The following is a 23,560-nucleotide window of genomic DNA, read 5'->3' as shown; positions in this document are numbered from 1 at the left end:
GGAAATACCTGATCCTGCTACAGCCTGGATGCCCTGAGAGGATGGTGAGCTCTAGCCTGATCTGGACACTAGAGATGTACCATGAAGCTTCTCCATCCCTGTCCTGTTGGCAGTGGTTGTGAGAGTTTGGTGCAGCCCATGGAGGCTGGACGACCAGGAGACGATTCGCACCTCCACCCTAACTTACAGGAGGTGGGAAAACCAGAGAAAGACTCGGCAGAATAAGGAAGTGCCACATCTCGTGCATGCTGCTTGGAAGAATTAGCACAGACCTAACTTGCTAGGGAGTAAGGGGGTGTAAAGGCTTAGCAGAGGAGTCAAACAAGTATGGAACATGGAGCAGCAGCGCTCACTCAGCATGAATACATGGGAGCTAGTATTTATACAGCTTTACAGCTTCCACAATAGCACAACGGAGAAATATCAGCAAGCTCGTCAGCGTGCTGCAATGCACACACCCCACATCCAAGGAGAGCTGAAACAAGACATGGATCAGACAAGAGCGGGGAGGAGAAACAACCCTTCCTGTTCTGCGTGCAACACCCCTCCCAGAAGACCCGCACCAACACAACCTTGCTAAGGATGATGTTCAACCGCTCAGATTCACAGTCCACTACAACCAGCCTTTCCTTCTTCTTCTCCAGCTCCTGGTAGAGCATGCGGTAGCCCTCTTCGGTTGTTGTCAGGATGTTGACAGCTGTCACCTGCCAGTTCTTCTCGGCTGCAGTGTCCAGCACTTTCTGTAGGACCGATAACCCTGTGGTGGGAAGAGGACATCAGGGGGAGAACCAGGTTTTAGTTGTGCAATGGCATCTTTCGATCCTTCTGACAGCCTGCGTAGCTGCCTCAAGCTGGGCTGGACACAGCATCGTGAGAGTGCAGCAGAACTACAGGGAGCAGCTAATAGTCTAGCATTTTACCCAAACACAGCTGGGCTAGAACTAATGACTCCTGATTTTTCTGTCCTAGCACAGGAAAATAGGATGATTCCAGGCCTAGTTTTCCTTTGTAATTGTCAGATCAGTCTCGTTGATCAGGCCCTGCTGTGGGATTCAGATAAGAGCTCTAATCCCCGTCTTCTTGTCTGCCACTACCCAAATCACTTGATTTCTCTGGGCCATAGTTCCCTTCTCATCTTTGATCTGTTTAGGCTTTACAATCCTAGGGTTAGGGACACCCTCAGCAATCACAACACACTATCATTTTCAGCATCCCTGTCTCTCTTAGCAGCTTCATTAATTTTAAAAGGATCTTTCCTAAATTACATGCACAGCCTTCCAGAGGAGATACACGTAGTCAGCACCACTCTGGAGTCCTGCTAGACAACCCTCCCTGCTGCAGTCCTTTTGGGATATTCAGTGTGTCTATGTCTCATGACAACAGAAAGCAGGGTGGAATGCTTTTACACTTTCTCCTTGTCTCTTAAGGTTCCTGTCCCTACGAGGGCTGATGATAACTGCCAGGACAGAGCTGTGAATCACCCTTACCTCTGTGCTGTCCTCTATAAGTCCATTTTGCTCTCAGCCTCCAAGCCTGGAGCTTGAAAGTCATCTGAGAGCTGGAGAAACTGAATCACAGAGCAATGAGCTCACTGGCCCTGCTCTCGGTTTAGAAAGTTAGATAATATCTTCAAAGAACACAAAAAAGGCTTTCATTACTTTACATAGACAACTAACACAGGGAACTTGGAGTTTTCCAAGCTGCCTGCCAGAAACACACACATGTATCCCAATTAGATGCGGGCTCAGGTGAGACCTGAGCAGCTGTCGGTTCACATTTATAAACGTGGGACTCGGTGGCCGTGAGTTTGACGGACCTATTCAATACGGGACCTGTTCAATATAAGCAGTTTCCCCATTTGAAACTCACACTAAATATTTCCCTCGTGTTGATGGGGTTCAGACCTGACCCTATGAACACAGACATACCGGATCAGACTAATACTTCATCTAGATCAATGCCCACCTTCAGCAGTAATGAATAATTAGAAAAGGAGTAGAGAACAGGGAAGGCATTGGGTGACACTTGCTTTAGTGACTCTCTCAGCCTCCAGTAACCTCCAGTAAGAGGACTTCTTGAGGCAAAGACTACACCTAGACCATTATGTTTAAGTGCCTCGTATTTCTTCCCATGTACTTGTGACTTACCCCGGTCAGCATCATAAATGTACACAAACTTCTGCCAGTTGTAGTGCTCGATGACACTGATGAGGGCATCCTGGAGCTCTGGGCGAAGCTGGAGAACAAACTGGTTGGACGTTTCGACAGGGAAACTTGGTGTTATGAAGCAGACGTGAAGAGCCCCGCAGAAAGACGTAAGCATGTTGACGGTCCTCCTCTCATAAAATCCAAAGATGGCATAGACGCCCTTGGAAAACTGCGAGCAGACTGGAGGAGCAGAGAGAAAAGTCATGAGGGCAGAAGGACAAGGATGTTTCTCAAGGAAGCAACAAAAATAAACCTTTTCCTTGAGATAAGCTGTAGGCTCTCTGGACTAGATCACTTCCTTGAGCCTGTGGGTTGGTGAACACAACCTGTGAAGAACAGGGCTTGTGGCCACGGGGTGCTCTGCCCTTGATCTCCACAGACCTGCTTTGCCTTTCATAGGCAGAAGGGACACAGGAGAGTGAATTCAGTACCCTCAGCTTTGCTGAAAATTTTGCTGCTTCTGGGATAAAATGTGTGATCTGAACAAGGGAACCGCTCAGCAGAAAAGCGTAGTGGCTCACCAAGCCCTGCCTCCTTGAGATGCCAGCTGTCTGGCCCCTGTACCTGTTTCACTATGGGGGAGAAGCGCTGCAGACAGAGCTTGCTCTTGCAGCCCCAGATGCATTCAAGGAGCAGAAGGAAAACATCTGCATGACAGCACGGGTTTGGCGTCAGAAGCTGAGACCATGCTGAGAGGTCATCTCAGAAAAGGTTCACCTAGGTTCAATGCACTCATAGCACATCTACAGGGAGGTTTGTCCCTGGGCATGAGCTGCTGGAACTGAGGTCGGAGCCTCTGACACCAGGGGTGCACTCGTACTTGGGGACACCTGTGTGGCAATTTCTGGTTTCCCCACAAAACCATGGTGGGCAAGGCTGTGGGGCCAGTGAGGTAGTGGTGGTGGCCTGGGCTGTCTGCATCACTAAGTTCTGAGGGTGGATGCTGGGTTCACCAGCAGATATTTATGTCTGATACCAGCAGCCAGCGCTGCACTACGTAGGGAGGTCTCTTGGGTTGGAGCCCTTCTCAGGAGAGCACTTAATGAGATCGTGGGAGCTGCTGGAAAAATGCCTCAGGATCTCAGTGAGGCAGAGAGAGTTCACACTTTGGGTTGTAAAACTTAGCCCCTGAGACAGTCAGACTTGTTTAATATCACCCCTGTTTATGGCACATCCCAAGTTACCATCAATAAATCTCCAAGCCGGAGGTGGTGGCAGTTACAGTGCTTTCCCTGTGTCAGAACTCCTGGCACTAGTGTCTCCTCCCATTGTCACTGACTCTGAAGACCTTTGGCTGTGACATTTACACTGACTCAACACTTCACACATCACTTGCCAGCCCCTCCCCCGCCCAACAGAGTGCAGGGTGAGAAGCTGGATGTGACATTTTGGGGTCCCCTGGCAAAAGCTCTGTGCTGCTTGAGAATCCCTTGACCTGGTTTCTGCTGGTGGCTGCCAATACCAAACCTTCTGCACGTGTGGCTGGAGACAGGCTCCTAAGCACAAGCTTGCTTCAGCCTTAGCTGGGCTCCATCCAAGCTCTATCCCTCCAGTTGGGGAGCAGAAGTCAATGTCTGCGATCTCACATACTTCAGCACCCTCCTTCCCCAAGGGAATTTGTATTTCTGCAGGGCAGGGAATTCTCGCAAAGCTCAAACCATGACGGAAATAAAACCCTCTTCTCTTTATTTTCACGGCAGTGTCTCTCTTTGCAATCAGCAATTGTGTCTGTATCAGCTGGAGTCACTGCCCTCATGATGAGACTGACACATTCAGGAAGAAAAGTAGCAGATAGGGATAGAAATAGTCTGAACATCATTTCCATGTGACTGGGCCAGTGGGTTTAATGAACAGTGCGACATACCATATGTGAGAGATCAGAACATGATCTCTGGAGACCCAGGCTTCAGCCTCACCGAATGATTAAAGTGACATTCTCGGGGTAGCTGAACAATCCAGCACAATTAATAATCCAGACAATAAACTTCGCTGTCTTGTTTTGTTTTATGCAAACCATGGCTTCCTTGACTTTTATTTTCCATTTGAAAGGAATCTATTATTTTTTAGATTTTTTTTTTCTAACTCTGTGGCTCAGTCACGCTCAGGCAGCCCTCCTACACTGTTCTGAGACACTCATCAATCCCAGCGTTTGAAACAGATTGCACCAAAGACGACTGCGAGAACGAGCAGTCTTTATCATTAGTAAGTTTGGAAAGAACCCTAGCTCGCTTTGTACTTTCAGACTAAGAGGGGCCATGGACAAGGCAGATAATCTGAAAAAAAAATGACTTGCTGAGGATTATCAGGCAAAGAACAACAAAGAAACTGTTGTGTCAATTAATCTGGAAAAATGAAAGGAGTGAGAACTGCAGTCCTTTTTCTTAGACTGAACTTGGGATAATGTAAAAGTAGTGGTTGTAAAATTATTTAAATCTCAGGACTATTTTAAATTACAGATGTTCCAAATGAATTTACCCAGCAAAGTTAAAAAGAAGTTACTTGCCATTTATTTAATACGCTAAGAGATTGCTAGAATTTCTTTATACTTAATTGTTTTATTAAGCATATTTATTAACAATTGTGTTGTCATTTGATTGCTCTGCAACTTCCTAATAACTTTCTATTAAGAATTGTAAACCTTGACTAGAGGAAGCAAATATTTTAAACTCTTTTTGTATTTCTGGTGAGGAGGAAGGTTATCAGTTCCCTCAGCAGTCACTAGGCTCTGACTGATGCTTTTCTAAAAAGATTTAGCAACAAAAAAGGGGTAAAGATCATGCTGGAATGGAAGCTCCAAGAAGTTGAGCTCTTCTGGTCAATTGGCTGGTGATAAGATCACCCTTCACAAGCCTAACACCCACCACCCGTTAGCAGCTAGATGGCCTCAGCCTGGCTTTTCCTAAAGCAAAGTTGCAGCTCATCTGGTCATCAGCTCTAGCAGCTAAACTTGGACAGTTCAGCCTCTGAAGCTCATTCCTGCAGGCGGGGAAACTGGGAGAACTGCAACAGCATAAATGTTTGCATATCCCAGGATGTGAGCACGAGTGAAGAGCATTCACTTGGATGTAAATGCAGACATTCGTGACAGTTTGCGTGTGCTGTTCTTGGCTTCCGGGCTGCACAAAGGGAAAGAAGGACAGAGAACATCTATTCTGGGCTGTAATTATGCTATTATCTTACAATGAATTTGTAATTTGTTACAGAAAAGTTTTCCTCTAAACAAGCCCTCAGAAAATATAGTTCATAAAGATTGATAACCATGGCAACTACTACTGTATTCCCCCGATCTGTCTTGTATAACTGGGATTTCTGGCTGGGATGTTCCCCATGTGTGCTGCACCAAGCACCATGGACATCCCATACCACTCTTTCTTCAGGCACAGGATCTCTCACTGAGGGTCCCTAGTGCCATTCCATGAATAAAATTAGGTAAAAACAGAGGCATTAACTTGATTGTCTCCTGGTTATGCTGGAAAGACCACCCCACAACAACCAGCTGCACCTCAGACACAACTCTGCAGCACCTGCTGCAGCCAGGTGAGGTGAGAGCTCCTCAGACTGTTCTAGAAACACTTGCAAATTACAGTAAAAATCAAAATAGCTTTGTAAGATTCCTGGTACCTACTTAAATAGTGATTGATGTGGTAGAGCAAGCAGGAGGAGGCCTGTCGTCGCCTTTTGTGTAAGCTATTGTGGAGCTGGGCTGTCCTTGAATTCAGATGAGGAAAAAGCACGCGTGTGTCACTCATGCTTGAAATCCCCAGACTCTTGGATTTCTAGTACTGCAATTTCTCTGAAGTTTCTCTTTTTATATGGTAAGATTCAAGGAAAGCATTTAAATCTGACAGACGAAACACTGATTTTATTGAAAAAACATGCAGGATGGGACACCTACAGCAGCTGAAGACAGGCAGCTCTGGGCACCTTTGCAAAAAGAAAAATACATGCCCACAACTTTAAATTGCACATTAACTTTGCTGAAGAGGGAAGTGAAAGAGATGTTTTGAGTATATAAAGATTCCTGGGAGACTTTTCTTGGCTAAAGCTCTCAACCAGTCATAGAGAGAGCAGATGCACAAGACTGATTTCTGCATTCAGGAGGGCCAGAGATATCTTGGTACTGGAGATTTGATCCATGTGAAAGGCACATGTCAGATACAACAGACATCTCATTTGGATTTTGGTAAAACCAGAAGAGAAACCAAAAAGTTTCTCTCAGAAATGGTCACCAGAAAGAGAGGCTGAAACAGTCTCTGCAATTGAGGGAGGAGGAAGGGCAAATGGGCTGCACAGAAGGATGGGAATGAGGATTTGGCCTCCAGGAGTGAAAGTGGTGCAATTTTGCTGAGAAACTGCAAACAGGACTGCAAAAAGGGAACTGCTCCCGATGGACACAGCTGGAGAATCAGCTTGGTAGGAGATCCTGGCAACTGCTCATCTGCCATTTCCTTTAGAAGCTGAATTTTCACCACTTCACTGAGTTTAAGACTAGAAGGGGACATTAGATCATTTCGACTGACTTTTTGTATCTCATGGACCATTAAGTTTCACCCAGCTACCCCCGGAGGGAGCCAATAATATGGTTTAGTTGACTCTCGGGAGACTCAATGGCTGCGTGTCTCTGCCAGACAGCAGAAGTAACAGAGACAGTGCTAATACCCAAAGCCACAAGAGCAGTAAAATACTGATTAAACAAAATGTCTCCAGATGTTCCCCACAAACAACTCATGTTCTCTATTGCAGAAGGAGACAAAAACCCCAGATGGTCCCTGCCAGATCTCAGAACCCTTCATGACCCTGGAGAATGTCAGATCTGATGAGCATCTAGGAGGGAAGACATCACACCCTCTCCAGGAAAGCCATTCCTACAATGCTGAGCTGCAGATGTTGTGAGGATTTTGAGCAAATTACTCTTCATGGCCCAAGCAGGCAGGGGAAGAAAAGAGTAATTTGGAAATGTAGACTCCAAGATAAGAAGAAATCGTTAAAACCACCGGATCCAGCACACACAGCACTTACTCCAGAAACCAAATTAACAGATGCCTTTTAAAAATTGTAAGATAAGTGTGGCCAGACTTTGAGTGTAACAAAATAGTCAGCTCAGTGTACTATCCTCTGGAAGCTATTAGAGACTAGCCCTGTACTGACTGCAGCCCCAATAGCAGTGTGGCACCTCCTTCATCTGCCCAAACCTCCTGGGACACAGAACCAAAACCCTTACTTGCAGCAAAACATACTTGTTGACAACAGTTGTGTCAAGGAGCAGTTCCCACATGTTTTTCTTTCCTCCCTTGGAGTATATGTGTGCACATCTGGGAAAGGGGAGGGGAAGATGCATGTGTCATTTATTTTTATCATGCCCTGCCTGAAGGCGACCCTCACACGATGATGGAGAACCTGACATCAGGCTGCTGAAGCCGGTGGAATTTCAATGAAAGAGCACTAGTGTCTGCTTCAATTAGGATCAGCTCAGCTTTCCTCCCAAATGTTTGTCCTCACAGTTCTCCAGTGCGGCGTAGGTGCCAGAGCGCATCTCTTCAGCACATCCCAACGACAGCATGTTCCCACAGATTCTTCTAGCAGGGGAAAGCCAAACAGATTCTACACTCCCCCATTGCTCCACGCATGTATTTAGCTGACAGCAGATATGTCCCATACATTAGATCAACTGCAAATCAGGCTGATGTGATATCACAAGAAATATATGTTTCTCTTTCAAATACATAGAAGACACAGAAGTGTGTCTCTTCCATCATTTTCCTGCACTGCTGCTCTGACCATCCTGGAAACTGCAAGTAGTGTTGATTTTTACATTAAGATCTGCTTTCTTTCCCACATGTTTAAACCTTAAACTATGACTGAAGAGCTGCTTACAACTGTTTATGCTGATATCTTCAATTTTTTTAGCTAAGTTTGCCTGCCTGACAAAGAAGTCTTGGTTTGCCTGGCTGACAAACAATAATTTTCTCTTGAGATCAAATTGGATTTGATATAGTTCTTTCTCTCATGCTGCAGAGTTTAAGGAAACAGAAATAGTATGGCACTTGTGTCAATGAAAATTAACAACATGGACTCAGTCATTTAAGTGCACTTCTGAATTATAATCATGGTTCTGGAAGATATGGCCGTGGGAAGTTGACTTTAACCTCTCTGTCAAAGGGACCAGTTGAAAATCCTAGCTCTTCCACTTGTGGACTTCACATACTGAAATGTGTTTTTCTTTTTCTACTAGAGTCTTTGGATGTAGTTCTTACCCAGTGTGACTACAAAATGGAAGAGAAAATCCAAATATCAAAGGATGTAAAAGAAGGAAAGAAGGAAAACGAAGATGTTTGACAAGACTTTCCTCGCTTGGTTTGCCGGTTTTTAAACACATTGTTACTTGGGGATTGCTAATATTTTGTTGAATCATATAAAATCAAGAATTAAATATATTGAAGGGTTTCCAGTCAATACTCCAAACTATTTCTGAGCAACGGTGGTACTTTTAATAGGAAGTAGATGCAAATTCACTACATGAAACACACTGAGATCATAAGCATCTTTCAATAGGTCCTGGATGAGAATCTAGAGGAGACATGGGCACGTATCTGCTGAGTCCTGGGACTTTTGGGGTCATAGACTTGGATGTCCCCTTAAATAAAATGTCAGTTGACAGCTGTATTTGCTGGGTAGCCTTCAGATGATGGCTAATCCATTGAAAGAGAGCAGAGACAGCACTGTAAAGGACACGATGCCCATCTCCAGCAGCATTCAGACCTTACAAAAACCGGTTCCTTCTGTGATTAAAATTAGGTTATTATTCTAATAGGGACAGGTTGGCTAATGCGGGCCCTGTGGCTAACAGATCAGATTACGTGTAAGGAGAAATGGGTCCAGTGCCAGCTCTGTTTTAGGTTTATCATCTAATCACAACTTGGATCTTTGCTTGTGAGGTAGAGGAAGGTGACTGCCTTTCTCTGAGCCTCACCTGTTCCAGTCCCTCGAGTCAGAGACTGTCTCTTGCTCCATGTTCGTACAGACCCAAAATAAGACCATGTTCTGAGCTCTAAGCACTGATGCTGTGCTCTCAAAGTGTGTAAGGTTCTTGCTGTCTGCTGCCTTTACGTTCTCCAACGTCCCATACCAGAGCCACAGCTTTTACACAGCATTCCCTGTGTTCATAACATTTTTAAAACAGAAAGGACTTGCAGAAGGGCTTTGGTGCCTGGAAGCAATTCCACATTTTTCAGTTCTAATAGAGGATCTCATTTTTAAAATGGGAGTCTTTTAAAAAAGATTCTCTTTCCTTACATGCCAGTCTAGCTCATTTCTGAAGTACAGCAAGCTGTCAAACCATGGCAAGCAAAGCCAGTTGGGATACAGTCTTCTGAAATCCTTTTATGGCATATTATGTCATTAAAAATGATCATAGTCACTTAATGAAGAGCACATCTCCTGCTACCTGGAGCCCAGGGATGGCCCACCTGTGGCTCTTGAGCCTTGCATGGCTTTTGAGCAGTTTGACATTGACACACGTGCCAGAACTGTCTCACGCTGTCAGCAAGTCTGTGCTGGCAGCAGGGCTGCTGGGCAGTCCAACCTTAAGCCATGTCCAGCAAGAAGCAAGCAGAAGACGCTGGCCATGCTGGGTTGCCTTGGAGCAGCAGAAGCTCTACACAACCAGCTGCTATCTCCTGCTCACAAACCTCAACTGGAGCTCCTCTGCAGCTCCCTGAGGTGGGGGGATGATCCCCTCATGGGGCCCCCAGCCGCAGACGGATGTTGCTGTGGGCCCTGTGGGCTCTGGAGGACCAGCTATCCCTGCTCTCACCTAACCTCCCGCAATGAAATAGAAAACCAGAAATTTGTTCTTATTGAACTCTCCGTGTCTGAAGCAGAGTCATAAATATTAAAGCAAGATTACTACAAATGAAAAAGTGACAGTGATATTATAAAAGGAGGTGAGCAATGAGGGTTGAACCAATTTTGCTTTTGCTGCTTTATTAGATGGCCTTTTGTACTACATTAGTCCTTCTGCAGATCGTGCTATACTAGGAAAACTAAGTACAATATCAGGGGGCAGCTTTCTGCTGGGGAGCATGAACAACAACAGAGAAAAAGAATAAAGCACCAAAACCACAGCATGTTAATACGGTACGTAGCACACTGCTCTTAGGTCAGCACAACATTTAATTCTGGGCTGTAAGAGCTAAATTATTAAAATGGAGTAAAAAGAGGGGAGTGAAGAGTGGGAGGGAGAAAGATAAGCCGTAGCAGAAAGCAAATGTGTCACATAAAGAAGAGCTCACTGCAGATGAAACACATAATGTCTTCAATAGCTTCTTATCTTTCCCTAATATGTTCTAACTGCTCATGGAAGTTTTTCTAGACATTAAAGCCTGTGATAGTCCTCAGTGCAAGCCTCAGGTTCTGATAAGGATGTTGTAAGTGCTTGTCTTGAAACTGGTTGCAGGTCACAATGTAAAAACCAGACTACGGACTTTCCCTGGAAAAGTTGTTCCAACGTTTATGTTACTTCCATTGTGGAAGGAGGGTGTTAACACCTACCTCAGTAACTCCTTTCTTTATCTTCATCCCGATAATTACAATTTTGGTCCCGTGTTCCCCTTCTTCATAAAACATCTGCATAGATATTCCTAAATTTTCTGTGCTCTTGCAGATATGACAGTTTGGAAGCCAAACTGATGTCTCAGTCTCTGATGTGTCCCCTGTGGCATTCCGGAGACTCATGTCATTGTCTTCAACTGAGAAAACAGTATTTTGGTAAATTTTCTCAGTGGTATTGTTTCTGGGTTGTTTAGGATTATTTCCTGTTCATAATAATGTCTCCATTAGCCCTTCCCTGAAGTCTGCTCCAGGTATGGAGTTCAGTTATGATATATATACTCCTTCTTCCAGGTTTGCAGTGAAGGTAGCAATCAAGACCGGTTTTAGTTGCAGCTCTGTGTCAGCCTCCCTCCTTGCCCCATCATCTCAAAACCTTTTAATTTTCCATTACATTCTAGCTTGTAAGGTTTTGGCCATTTGTAACCTACAGGATTACAGTGTCTTGAGCCACTGAATTCCACACTGTAAATTACAGCATTAGGACCAAATTCTGTGATCTGGCAGGCAACTGAAGATCAGGCTAACTTTCAACGCAGTTGTTTCCATGCAGAGACAGGATAATGCATCTATCAGCAAGGTGGGCAGTCAGAATAGCTGCAGCTGGAGAGCAAGTCTGAGTAGGAAGGTCTCATTGGTGACCAGTGACAGCAGCACACAGGGTGGCCCAGCAGACCTCCTCCAGTCCTGGGTCTACACATGGTGTTTTCTGTGTCTGCCTTGGGATCTCAGCCAACACTTGGAAGTGCTGCGATCTGACCAGCATACAAAGATCCCCTTCCTGCCTCTAACAGTTCTCACGGTGGCTTTAAACATTTCCCTTCCAAGGAACTGAGCTTTCACTAGCGAGATACATGGCACGTACTGAAAGCATATGCCTGTTTAAGAATGACAAGTCACACACAGCAGTTCGAATCACAGCACCTGGACTACTACACACCAATGCTCTCACGGCAGTGAAGATGTGGTCTCATGCCCTGAGACATGCAGTCAGAGATGAGCACCTATAATCCCTTCTCTTTTTCTCTGTCTCTATTTTTTTCCCCACTCTTGTTTCTAAATTTCAATTTTTAATTGTTTTGTGCTACAGTGCATAAAACCTTACCCTTGCATGCTGCTGAACTAACACAAATAATTTTAAGGCTTTCTTGATAACAGACTGGAAATTAACAACTTCAGTTATTAACGCTCCAGTTTTTCCTAGTCAAAGCAGCCAAAGAACCTGACAAAAACACACACACATGCGTGCACACCCTCTGCAATGATCCTTCCACGGTGTCAAACACTTTCTGGGCATATCTTTATACTCAGGTGCAAGCACTGGGTTTCATGATCTCAGGTGTCAGACCCCTAATGCTCTTCAGCCCACAGTCAGCTGCAGCCAGGCAAATCAGGTGTTAAACTCTGTAAAGTCAGATTGGGCACCACCCTGGTGTGCCCATTTTTTAATGCCTGCTTTGGATACATATGAAAAGAGACCTTTATATTTCCTTAAACACTGACTCCCTTTCTTGATAGTAGGGTGTTTTTTTTTTTTATTTGACAAGAAAAACCCCTAAACAACTCCCTTTTTAAACTCCAGGGGTGTGTTTCCTTCAGAGAAACATAGGGATATGCCATATCCCATACACCTACGTAGGATGCGTGGGCATTATTATTAATTCTAATTGGCTCAGAATTACGCTTATCCTGTTATTCCCCACACATGGAAACCTGGTATAGATGCAACTGTCACTCTGCATGTGCTTGTAGGACGCCTGGCACAATGCTACGAGGCCTCTGTGAGGTACTGTAATGTATACATGTTAAATAGCAATAAAGGAAGCCACTGAATAGCCTCCTCGGAGTAGAGAATTACCTTCCCAGCAGAGAGCAGAGAAACGATCCGGCTGGCTCACCACAGAAAGTGAAACAAAGGATAAGGAGGGACCTAAATAGAGAGCCAGGAGAATTTTTCCCTAGCCTGACTGATTTTTTCAGTAGTGACGATGTCTTTTGGTGTTCTATCTTAAAATATCTCCCAGGCCAGGAGGGAGGCTGGCGGATGCGGGCTGTCAGTGGATGCAGAGGATTTTTTCCTCTCCTGATAAGCTTTCTGACATTATTTCACTCCCTGCTCATGTGAAAATAAAAGGCAGCAGACAAAAAGCACAGGGTACATTGTGTGGGGGAAGTACCACCAAGCTCACCTCTCCACAGGAATACAGGCTCACTGGTCCAGGCAAAGAAGGAAGAACTTTGCACTTATCCAGGCCAAAACATTCTCAGAATCACAGAATCGTAGAATCATTAAGCTCTCCTTCAAACAAAACCTCCCACATACAGGACAGAGCATCTTGTGTTTGAGGTCTTGAAGTGGGAAGCAGTACTTAAACCCACCAGCTGTCTGACACATCATGTAGAAACGTTCACATTTTCTATACATTTTTCAAGGCTACATTACAGGTATCTGCTGAGCTAGCAAGGCAGATGCTCCAAAACCTACATGTGCCATCGCTGCTCCAAAACTGCCATCTTTTCAGCAGTCACTGGAGCCATTAGAGTCTTCTGAAAAGAGGAGCAGCTAAGGTACAAGCCCAGCAATCTATACTCAGTATGCAAGGGTTAAGCCTCTAAAGCACGACTCTTTCTGTGCTACCCAGTTGTATATTGTATTCACCTAAAGTCTGTGAAAGCCCAAAGGTTTTGAAACCCCATTTAACACCTCAGCAAGCTGAGTTAGGTGCAGAGTGACAAGATCCTTTGACACCTGAGAGTTCTGGCTTTTGTGGGCTTAAGTGCCTCCCTTGGTGGTTCTTACTACAGTAATTTCTTGCAGGGTTTTTATTTTTCCTTTTCACATTAATGTTACATTCCATTGTGCTCATAGCTTTCTTCAGGCCTACTTAATGTCAGGGGGAATATTACTATTTCTTCCCTGTCGTCAGAATAGCTTTAATCCTGTCTGCATTGCGAGGGCAATAAATGATAATAGCTACCACTTTTTTATTTCTGCAGTGCCTCTGAGCACCAGGTTTTTTGAGAAATCCCAAACAAACAAGTTTAAGCTTGGGATCTCTTAAACTCAGTGGGAGACTGTGTTGTCTGGGGAGCAGGAACACAGAATTGCAACAGATGGTGAGATCTGGACTTATGGTTTGCAATTTTATGGTCTCTGGCGAAACTTCTGTGCGAATAGCTCATTGTGGGTGGTGGAACAAACAGTTTACATGAAGTGCATCTAGCTAGCGTGCCCAGATGGAGCTTCTGCAGAGAGGTGATGCTTGTTAAACCAGGGCTGCAAGCAGCTGTAGAGGGCAGCTCACCTCTCGCAGGAGGTGAAGGCATCCATCCCGCTGAGCACTGCAAACAGTGGGGATGGGGGAACTCCACTCTCTACGCTGCTGTTCCACCAAACCCGTGGGTAGACTTGGAGGCCCTGTGTGAATGCAACCTCAAGTACCAAGAATACAACACAGGAGCTGGCTATATAGCAAGAACTTCATTGGAAATAAAGTGGAATTCAAGATTTTCCTAAAAAATTTTGGGCAAAATCTGTCATTATACCAGCATGATAGAGAGGGTTTTTACAGCTACGGTCATCTCCTGAACCTGACTTGGGTCCACAAAAATTGTCACCCATAACAAGATCGTCCCATGCAGAAATGAACCTCCCAAGATCGAGGAAAGAACCAAGAGGTGGGAGAAGCTGCAAAGCACATCATCAACTATATAAAGCCAACTAAGATGCACACGTTTTGCCTAAAATACCCTTGGGGAATGAATTCCCATTAATACTAGTGGCAGGCAGTATCAAATTCTCAGACACAAAGCATTATAAGAACATTTTCTATAGAGACACTAACTTTGGGAAAGCCTTTTCTACTAGATGTTTCACTTGAAGAGCTTCATGTGTTCACAGTAAAGATTTCTGCTAGTGAAAAATACTAAGTCATCTTCTCTGCATAGAGGCCAGTGAAGATACCAGGAGCATCTCAGTTATCCCGAACAGCCTGCGCTGCCAATGGGACTGAGAAAATAATCCAGAAAAATGGGACGTGTGTATTAGGGAGAAGAATGTGGAAGCATCCTTAACATCAGGAAAACACTGAGACTGCTTCCTGGTGTGCCCAGTTACATACAAACACCCTCTCTACTGATTTCCATTCTGGGAGAACTTTTAAGCTCCTGAAGACAGAGACTCTCTAGAGAGCTGAAGACAGTAAGAGAGAACATGTAAAACATTTTGCATAAATGCAAATTACAGGGAGGCCAGCCAGAGCACAGGAAGGGAAGTTGTTAGAAACCGGGGGTCATTCATCATTTGGGAGCCGTGACACTGCAAATACAGATGCAGCTTCTGTCTCAAGCAGTTACTCAGTGTAAACCAAAACCTATGACATGATCTAGGCAGATACTGAGAAAACCCCACTGCTTCTCAGCAGAAACTTTACCTGTAAAATATTATTTAGACAGAATAGCAGCAGCAGACTGGAGGATGCTAATTTGTACCACTTTTCACAAGCATCAGAGAGACTCTCACTATTCACCAGATGTTGCTTAAGCCTTCTGATGACATTGCAGGGAGATGCCTCAATGAAATACATTTGTCCATGAAATCAGAGTCACTGGGCACCCTGTGTCAGGCAGGCCTTAAACAGATTGACACCCGGAGCAGCAGGTTTTCAAAGAGTGGAAATAGCCCTTGGATTTAACAAATATCGTGCAAGACACCAGGCCATGGAAAACTTCACACATCAGGTGCTAGATTTGCTTCCCACAAGGAAAACTGTGGAAACTATGCTGTGTAATGGACTCTAACAGCATATCTAAAGTGAGCACATGGATGGATAAAGGTATAATTAACCTAATTGAGGCACCATTTATTCCAGAAACCTCCAAGGAAAAGGCAGGTGGAACTGCCATCTACAAGAGAAGGTTGCCAAAGCGGAAGCTGCTGCCACGTGTTAGCAAAACCACAATAAAGACTTGGTCTGGGAGGAACAAGGGAGAAAGAAACATCCCTGGGGCAGATTCCTCTGTCTCTTGGTGTGCACAAGAAGCCGGGGTGCAATGTAAGAGCCTGTGATTTACACCTCTGGGATTGCTCTAGCTAAACCAGTGAGGGCTGTGATTTTCTTCTTTCTGTAACTGCAACCCACTCCGGGTGCTGAATGTGGCAGAGAAGAACGTCTAGCCTTTGCTTTCAGTTCCTGACCCTCCTGTTAGAGAAAAGATTAATTTCCCTGTGAGAGAAATTATTTTTGGCTACCTATATTTAACATGGCAGTGAACATCTGCAGTCATATTTCCTAAGCATTTGTTGTGCCCATTCCCCTGCACTGAGTCCTGACAATAGAGGGAGAGCACCTTAGCATTTCCAAAATGTGCTTAACTGACTCAATTGTCATTCTCTTCTTTAAAGCAGAGAAGTTGGAATGACCTGAAGGTGATTTGGGATCTAGGCACACAAGGAAGCCACGTGCCATGCAACCTTTGAAAATTGGGCCTTAGTTCATGTATGCTGAAAAGATGTTTCCTGTGAGAGCTTTTATCAGTGCACTCGATGTCTGATGTTTTCCTGACATTGTGGAGCAGCTCTAGACTAGAAGAATTGGGATGGCATGCGGGGCAGGTTTGGTTGACAGAGGTCCTCTGTGCACAAGTGCTTTGCACCAACCTGTCATCCTGTGAGCCTCATGCTTAAATCTCCCAGAGAAAGACTGGAGTAACAAGAAAATCATCCAGATGTTGCCTCGTTAGAAAGAATAGTGTATGAAATGTAAGTAAGACGGTAAGACATTTTATTTCAGTGTAGAAAAGTTGTCTACGTTATAGTCTTTCCAGTAACTACATCAAGGCCAACAGACTTACACTGGGTCTAAGTACGGTCTAGTTTTGTCAGCTGGGAAATACAATGTTTCCTGAATACGGCTGCAGGCATACAGGACCTGATTTGCGTGCACAGTCAGCTGTGACTTGCTTGTAAAGTGTACTTGCTTGTAAAGTGTACTTGCTTCACGTCTGCTTGAGCATAGGTTGCCAAGGTCCTTCTCCTAAGCGTCCTCAGGCATGAAACCAAAGGGAATTTGTGATAAAAGACCCTTAAGAAACTTCTCCTGCCATCCTTCCTGGAAAATCCTTCAAAGCAAATGCATGGGAAATAATAGAAACCTGAGGAGATGTGAAAGCTGGGAGAGAGAATGAGAACGGCGGAAAGGAGATGCAAGCTTGAGTTTCACTGGTGGGGGAACAGCCAATTTAATTTCAAAATCAATTGGGGCTTTAAAAGAGAAAAACAAGGATGAAAGAGAATGCAAAGGGAGGCTGAGTGCAGGAGCACTCAGAGATCCAAGGGCCAGGTGCCTATTTCTATAAGGTGGAGGAAAATGGGCTTTCAACTTCTGGGTCACTCTGTCTTTTCTCTGAGTGGACAAAGACAATAACATTTTGTCCTTTAATGCTGCCTAGTCTTAGTTAAGGTTTTTTTTCAAATCTCACTGGCTGAAGCCTGGCAGGCTATCCTTCGTGAAGGTTTCTAACTTCATTTCACAGCTGAAAAGACTGAGGCACACAACAATTCTGGTGAGAGACCCAAAAGTCCTCACGATTCACTCTTTGTCAAGGGACAGTGTGAAGTATGGGCCCATTGCGGTATTTTTCTAGTGGAATGCTCACAATTCACCAGTGACACGCATTTCCCCAGTGGATAGTGACTGCTCCACAGGGTGCTCCCTGTGCCCATTTGCTCTTCTCGCCATCCTTTCGGAGGAGGGAAAGCGCTGACAGCAGAACAAGGCAGCATGGCAATGGGCGTGATGCTCCGCTCCAAGCACACACAGACTTGGCACATCACCCAGGGCTCGGGGATTTTGTGACCAGCTGTTGGGCACTTTGAAATGGAACTCATGTACTGGCTTTAACACTAAACCCGCTGCAATTCCTCTCACTGCTCAACCTCATCCCCCCTGCTGATTCAAGATAGGCTAAAGGTTTCTAAAAGAAACTAGGACAACATGACCTCTTGCCTGAAAGACTGCAGACCTTCCCAGAACAAAACCATGGCCCCCCCAAATGCCTCGTTTGGTGCTCTCTGGGTGATTTCATGATTAGTTAGCTGTCAAAAACCAGAAGGGCTACCTAATTGCAACAGCCATGCTCACTTCCAGCACAGCACAGAGCTGGGTGCCCAGCTGGTGGCTCTTGAGCAGAGCTACTGCCGGCCAGTGGTGTCTGAGCCAAGCAAATCCCTCCCTGTGAGGCAGGTACAGCACCTCTGTGGGCCCCACCACAAGTCTATCCCATCTCCAGCCATCAACGGAGCAAAGCAGAGTCATTACCCCTGCCAGGTCTGCCAGATGTGTGCAACATGCACTGTGAGTCTTGGTCAAATGAAGACATGGGAGGGGAAGTTGGCCAACTTTGCCACAGAACTTACCCTGTTCCTGCATCACACTGACATGCCTTTTGTTGCAAAACAGTATCTTTAAGAAAGCTATAAGGAACTCACTTTATAGCAATTTCTGTATTTAAGGCTCATGCTTCTGCAGGAAATTTTCTTTGGTCCAACTTAAAACTTTTCACTTCTGGTTGGAAGCCTCCTACTTTATTTTCTAGCCAGGAGACCTGATATTTGTGCAGCACCTAGCCCCAAGGGGAATCTCAAACTGCAGCTGTTAGGTTTTTAGCCTTCTTAAAAAATAAATACATTCTTGAAAGCCACAAAGCAACTGGCCAGGCTTTTAATGTTCATTTGTTAAACATAAACCAAACATTCAAATGGTCTACTGAACAAGCAAAGAATCAACTTCTTTGAAGAAAAGCTACCCTAGACACCCCAGCTATTTTAGTTCATTTTATCATAAAAGGTTCAGTAGGCTTTACTTTTAGTGTCTCTGAGATGAAACTAATTCTAACGGAACAAATCCAGTTCAGACATTCTGCAGACAATAAAGCTAGCTGAAATTTTTCCATATTTTTTTTCCCATCTGAATGAAAACTGAGGTTTGATCAAAAGTAGGAAGTCGCTGACTTTAACAAAACACACAGATTTTCCCATGGAAAAGCAGAAGGGGGAAAAAGCTTTAGTGTTAAATTAGAATATTAAAAAGTAGGTGTTGGGATGCAGTCAACCCTCCACCCCTTTTCTGGATTATAAATTGCTCTAAGACTGCTGCCAGTATCCTTTCCAACCTAGAAGAGGTACTGTGCTGGCAGCTGGCCGGAGGAGCAGGGATAAATCTGAGGGGGAGAATATGGGGTCAGTGGGGATGTTGCCAGCATTCACACTCAGCCGCAGATTGGAAGCTTAGCCACTCCCTGGGCCCTGTCTCCTGAGAAAAACACACTTAAACTGCATTTACCCTGTACCCTGGACAACCTCTGCTCAGCACAGCACATCCTTTGTCCTGCCCTGCTCACGGGGTGATGTTTCCCCTGTGCCGCAGTGCATCCGAGCCATCAGCCCTCTCCTCCCCACCGCTACACGTGTGCTTGCCCTTCCTCTGCTCTGACAGGTACAGCCAATGCCTCTTACTATAGTATGGCTTCATCCTGGCTTTGTCACCTGCCCCGTGAGCATCTCCGCGTCAGCCTCAGCAGTGCCCCGTAATCCTTCCTACCCACAGGGCATGGCTGGCTTTTTCTGTGACCCCATCCCTGTGGGTGCAGGAGCCCTCCATGTGTCCTCATATTGCATCCCAATAACACAGGCATGTGCATGGCCGCGAATAACTCTGGGGTGCTGTGAGCGTGAGCACAGGCAGGTAACCCCATCCAGGGAGCCCTCCCAGTGTGTCCAAATCCCTTCTGCCACACACCTCCAAATTCCTTCCTACCACGTCCCACCCAGACGTGTGCACACATACACCCACGCACTACTCCTTCCATTAGCTATATCCTGTCTTTTTACAGCGGCATTCTCACTCACAGCCCTCCTTATCATCCCGCTCACAGACGCATGGTCTGATCTCTCTCCACGTGCCACACGCAGCCACTCGCTTATCTTCCCTCTCTTCTACACGCGCACACTTTTTTACTCAGAGACTAATCCTTCTCAGTGTCACGTACCTCAAAATCCTTCTTACAACACCCCGTCGCACACTGAGTAATCCTTTTCAGAGTCTCACGCACACGATCCCACTGACAGCATCCCTCCACACGCACGCACAGCCACAAGCCGCATCCCACAGGAACTTTTCTGTGGGTCACACACACTATTATCCCCCTTGCTGAAGCACACATTTTCCACTAAGTCTAACACATGCATGTGAATCTGCCATCCGTGCAGTAAAACCTGCGGGGATTTTTAAAGCCAGATAAACTAATGCAGATGAGGTATTTGGGGGTAAAACCTTGGATATGAGGGTAACTGTCCTGGAAAATGGAGAGCTTGTCTCATGAAGAGAGATTTAAAAGATCTGGCATGTTTAGTGCAGGGAAGCAAAGGCTGAGAGAGGATGGGTTGCTGTCTATAAAAACATCAGAGGGGTAAACACTAGAGAAGAGCTATTGATGCTGAAGGACAACATTGGCATGAGAACAAGCGAGAATAAACTAGTCATGAATAAATGCAGGCTGTGAAACACAGAAAGATTTGCAACCGTGAGAGGAGAGCAGCTCTGGTATCGCTTTCCAAAGGGAGCACTGGAGCAAAACCAGAGCTGGCTTTGTCTAAAGCATCGTTTTTGTCAGAGAGTACAACCTGGTGCGAGTGACCCTGAGGCCCTTCCCGTGCTCGCTGTGTGGTTTAGGCTCGGAGTCGCACCCCCTCGCACCAACACACTAATTCTATGGTAAGAGATCAATAGCGCAAAAGCATTTTTTTTCCTCGGCTTTGTCTCCCCATGTGCAGCAGGGGTTTAAGAAGACCGAATCCCTCCCTTTGTGCCTTGGAGAGCTGCGTCTCACATGACCTGACATCCACCCATCACCTCCACAGTTCTCTTCCTTGACGTGCGAACAGGTATTGCAGCAAAACTGCCCTGGCCTTTTTGACCGTGACATTCACGTCACTGCAACAGATGAGAGGGAGCAGAGAGCTCCCTGGCCCACACGGGAAGTGCAGGCGCAGCACCCAGGGATCTATTCTGATCACTGTGGCACGCAGAAACCACTCTCACATTTCCTCAGCACACATTTACATTCCTGGAGTCTCCTGACTCCACTGTTCAGCTGTCTCCAGAGACACCGAACACCTGACATGCCTGACAGGAATTACATATCTGTAATACGGATGCAAAAACCAAAGAGAAACGAATATTTAGTGGACTGTAAGCACTGCTGCATGAGCCATTATCCTCTCAGGAGCAAGCCTGATGCTTTCCTCCCCTATACTTGGGCACGGCAGATGAAGGGGATGTTGGCTGAGCGGTGCGAGAGAAGCTGCAGATCTAAAGGTCTCTACCATTTGCATAAAGATGAAACAATCTTTTATGAAAGGGATAGAGAAAACCAAGACATTTGAAAGTTTCTATATACCTTACATTATTAAACATGGAGCTCTGCCCCCTGGGACTGAGCAAACTCTGCTTACGCTGAAGTCAATGACTTTTAAAAAAACCTGAGGTCTTGGTAAACAGAGAACAGCATTTATTAAAGCATGGGTGCCATTTATTAAAGCATAGTGTGAGGGCAACGAACTGCCCATCAGGCAGAGAGGGCTGCAGGGAGAGGAGGAGACTGGAGATGCTCAAAGCCCGCGGCAGAGCTGCAAGGAGCAATTTCAGTGATTCTCCTAGAAGCAGACGGAGTAAAAGGGAAAGGAGGGAGTGAGGGTGGGAATATGCCTCCTGTCCCCCTTCAGACTTTGGAAATTGTTCATTTAGGAAGTTCATCTAATTTTTTGAAATTACAAATTGGTCTCTTCTTTTTTATAACCACAAAACCCAAAAAAGAACACAAAAACCTGGCAAATAGAGCCACCAGCCTACTTTCTCCTTTTCTGAAGTCATGCCAAAAAAAAAACTTAGATTTTTTTTTTTTTTCCCTGATGGAAATATCAAAATGAATCAAGAATATTTAGTTTTGTGCTGTTTCGAGTAGCCTTAAGTTTCCTTTTGGTCAAGGAAACTGATAAAAATAGCTTTATTTCTCTAGTCACAGATTTTTAGTACTTCTCTCTCTGTGGAAAGAAGATGGGAAAACAGAGAAATATGAACATAGGTGGAGATTGACATCACATGCTGTTTTTTTTTCCCTGTTTCCCAACTGGTAGGTGGGAGGTAAGTGGCAAACTGGCAAAAAGTGTGAGCATACATAGAAAATCTCCACGTTTACCTTTTATTTCAGATTTGCCATGGCAAAATGATAGTAAACATTTATTGAAACTACTGTTTCCTTGAGGCGGAAAAATCTTTTATAGCAAAGACCTATTCTGAACAAGAAAATTTTCCACAAGCTTTCAACCACCTCTAGACCTATTATCTGAAATGGTCTGGGGTGCAGCAATGGGGCAAGAAACAGTGCTGGTGTAGAAGTGCTGCGTTGGCATCGGCCACAACGCAGTGCAGCCAGCACAAAACTCCAGGACAAAATCAAGAAAGCCAAATCGAATTAAAGGATGGAGAAAAACTAAGGACAGTCCTGAGTACTTTCAAACTAAAGAAGTAAAAAAGATTCATTAATACTGTATGTGATGTTTCCAAAGCATACAGCACATGGTATTGCAGGTCAAGTTCTTGCACAGGCAGCAAAGACCTCTTCAGCTCCTGCTCCTGACTTGGCTTTATTTAAGTGCATTTTGGTTATTTCCGTCCAATTTAGCAGTCAGTACAGTGGGCAAATACTACACACCTCATCTCATAGGACTCAGTCCAGAAAAAAACCCCACATTTGAGCCTTTCCTTTTCCACTGCAGGTGCAGATTCAGAACTCTGAGATTATGAACAGTTTAAACAGCGAGCTCGGCCTGGGTTTGGAAAGACCGGGTCCATCCCTGCAGTCTGGCTCAGTTGCACCTGATGACAACCCACCACTCATACACACCTTTCCAGAGGGGTGTCTCAACCCTCAGGAGAGGCCAGCACCCAACTGAGAAGGGACAATGCTCTACTCATATGGTGGAGGAGGTACCCATGAAACACATCCTCGAGCCTTGCTGAGAGCAGGGGTGGGGGGATTTCACATCACATTTCCTAGCACACAAAGAGCATTTTGAACCAGTCTCCAGCCACAGTCATTACAGGTCTCACGTGTACAAGGAGAACAAAGTTTCAAGCTACCAGGGCAGAGAGATCAAAGAAGGGGAATGCCTGGTGTAGGGAACTCTTGAAAAGCTGCCAGATTCTGTAAAACAATTTGGACACCACAAGACCTTCTGCTATCACATTGCATGGGCAGAGATCCTCTGCTGATCCTTCATGGCTTTGTGCTGCTGGACTCAGGCCCAAGTTGGTGGGTTTTCTGCTTGCTCATTATTAGAAGGTGAATTAATGTGTAATATACCTCCTTTTCCTGTTTAGAAAACCCTGTGCTGGGCATGAAAGAGGGAAAATCAGTGACCAGATCAAGAGATAGCAAGGGAAGTACGAGAGTGCTCTCTGTTTCTCTCCTTTGAAATGTCCTCTATCTTCCTCTTTTCTTTGCTTCTTTCATGGACTACATGGTTTTTCACTGCGCTATTGTCCAATTTAATTAGTTTGTCCTCTCATTCTCCCATGGATTTTAGTCTCTCTGCTCCAGTGTTCTCTTCCTCAACATCTCCTGCATGACACAAAAAAAAAACGTTCCACTAAGAGGTTGTTTCAATGATGGTGGCATTGAACTGG

At 45.2% G+C, this 23,560-nt stretch overlaps 1 protein-coding gene across 2 annotated transcripts in view; it reads right to left on the bottom strand.

Moving 5' to 3' along the window:
* GRIA1 (glutamate ionotropic receptor AMPA type subunit 1) overlaps positions 1-23,560 on the bottom strand; it is a 127,446-nt gene that overhangs the window by 64,507 nt on the left and 39,379 nt on the right. For both annotated transcript variants that reach the window (XM_009942612.2, XM_009942613.2), the window contains exons 3-4: positions 2,148-2,387; positions 573-757 (exon numbers count right to left, since the gene is read on the bottom strand). In XM_009942612.2, the coding sequence (XP_009940914.1) occupies positions 573-757; positions 2,148-2,387 (425 nt within the window). The remainder of the gene's footprint in view (positions 1-572; positions 758-2,147; positions 2,388-23,560) is intronic.

Source organism: Opisthocomus hoazin, chromosome 22, assembly GCF_030867145.1.
Source record: "Opisthocomus hoazin isolate bOpiHoa1 chromosome 22, bOpiHoa1.hap1, whole genome shotgun sequence".
NCBI classification, from domain to species: domain Eukaryota; kingdom Metazoa; phylum Chordata; class Aves; order Opisthocomiformes; family Opisthocomidae; genus Opisthocomus; species Opisthocomus hoazin.
The sequence above is the reverse complement of the archived record's forward strand: the minus strand, read 5'-3'. Positions and strand labels throughout refer to the sequence as shown.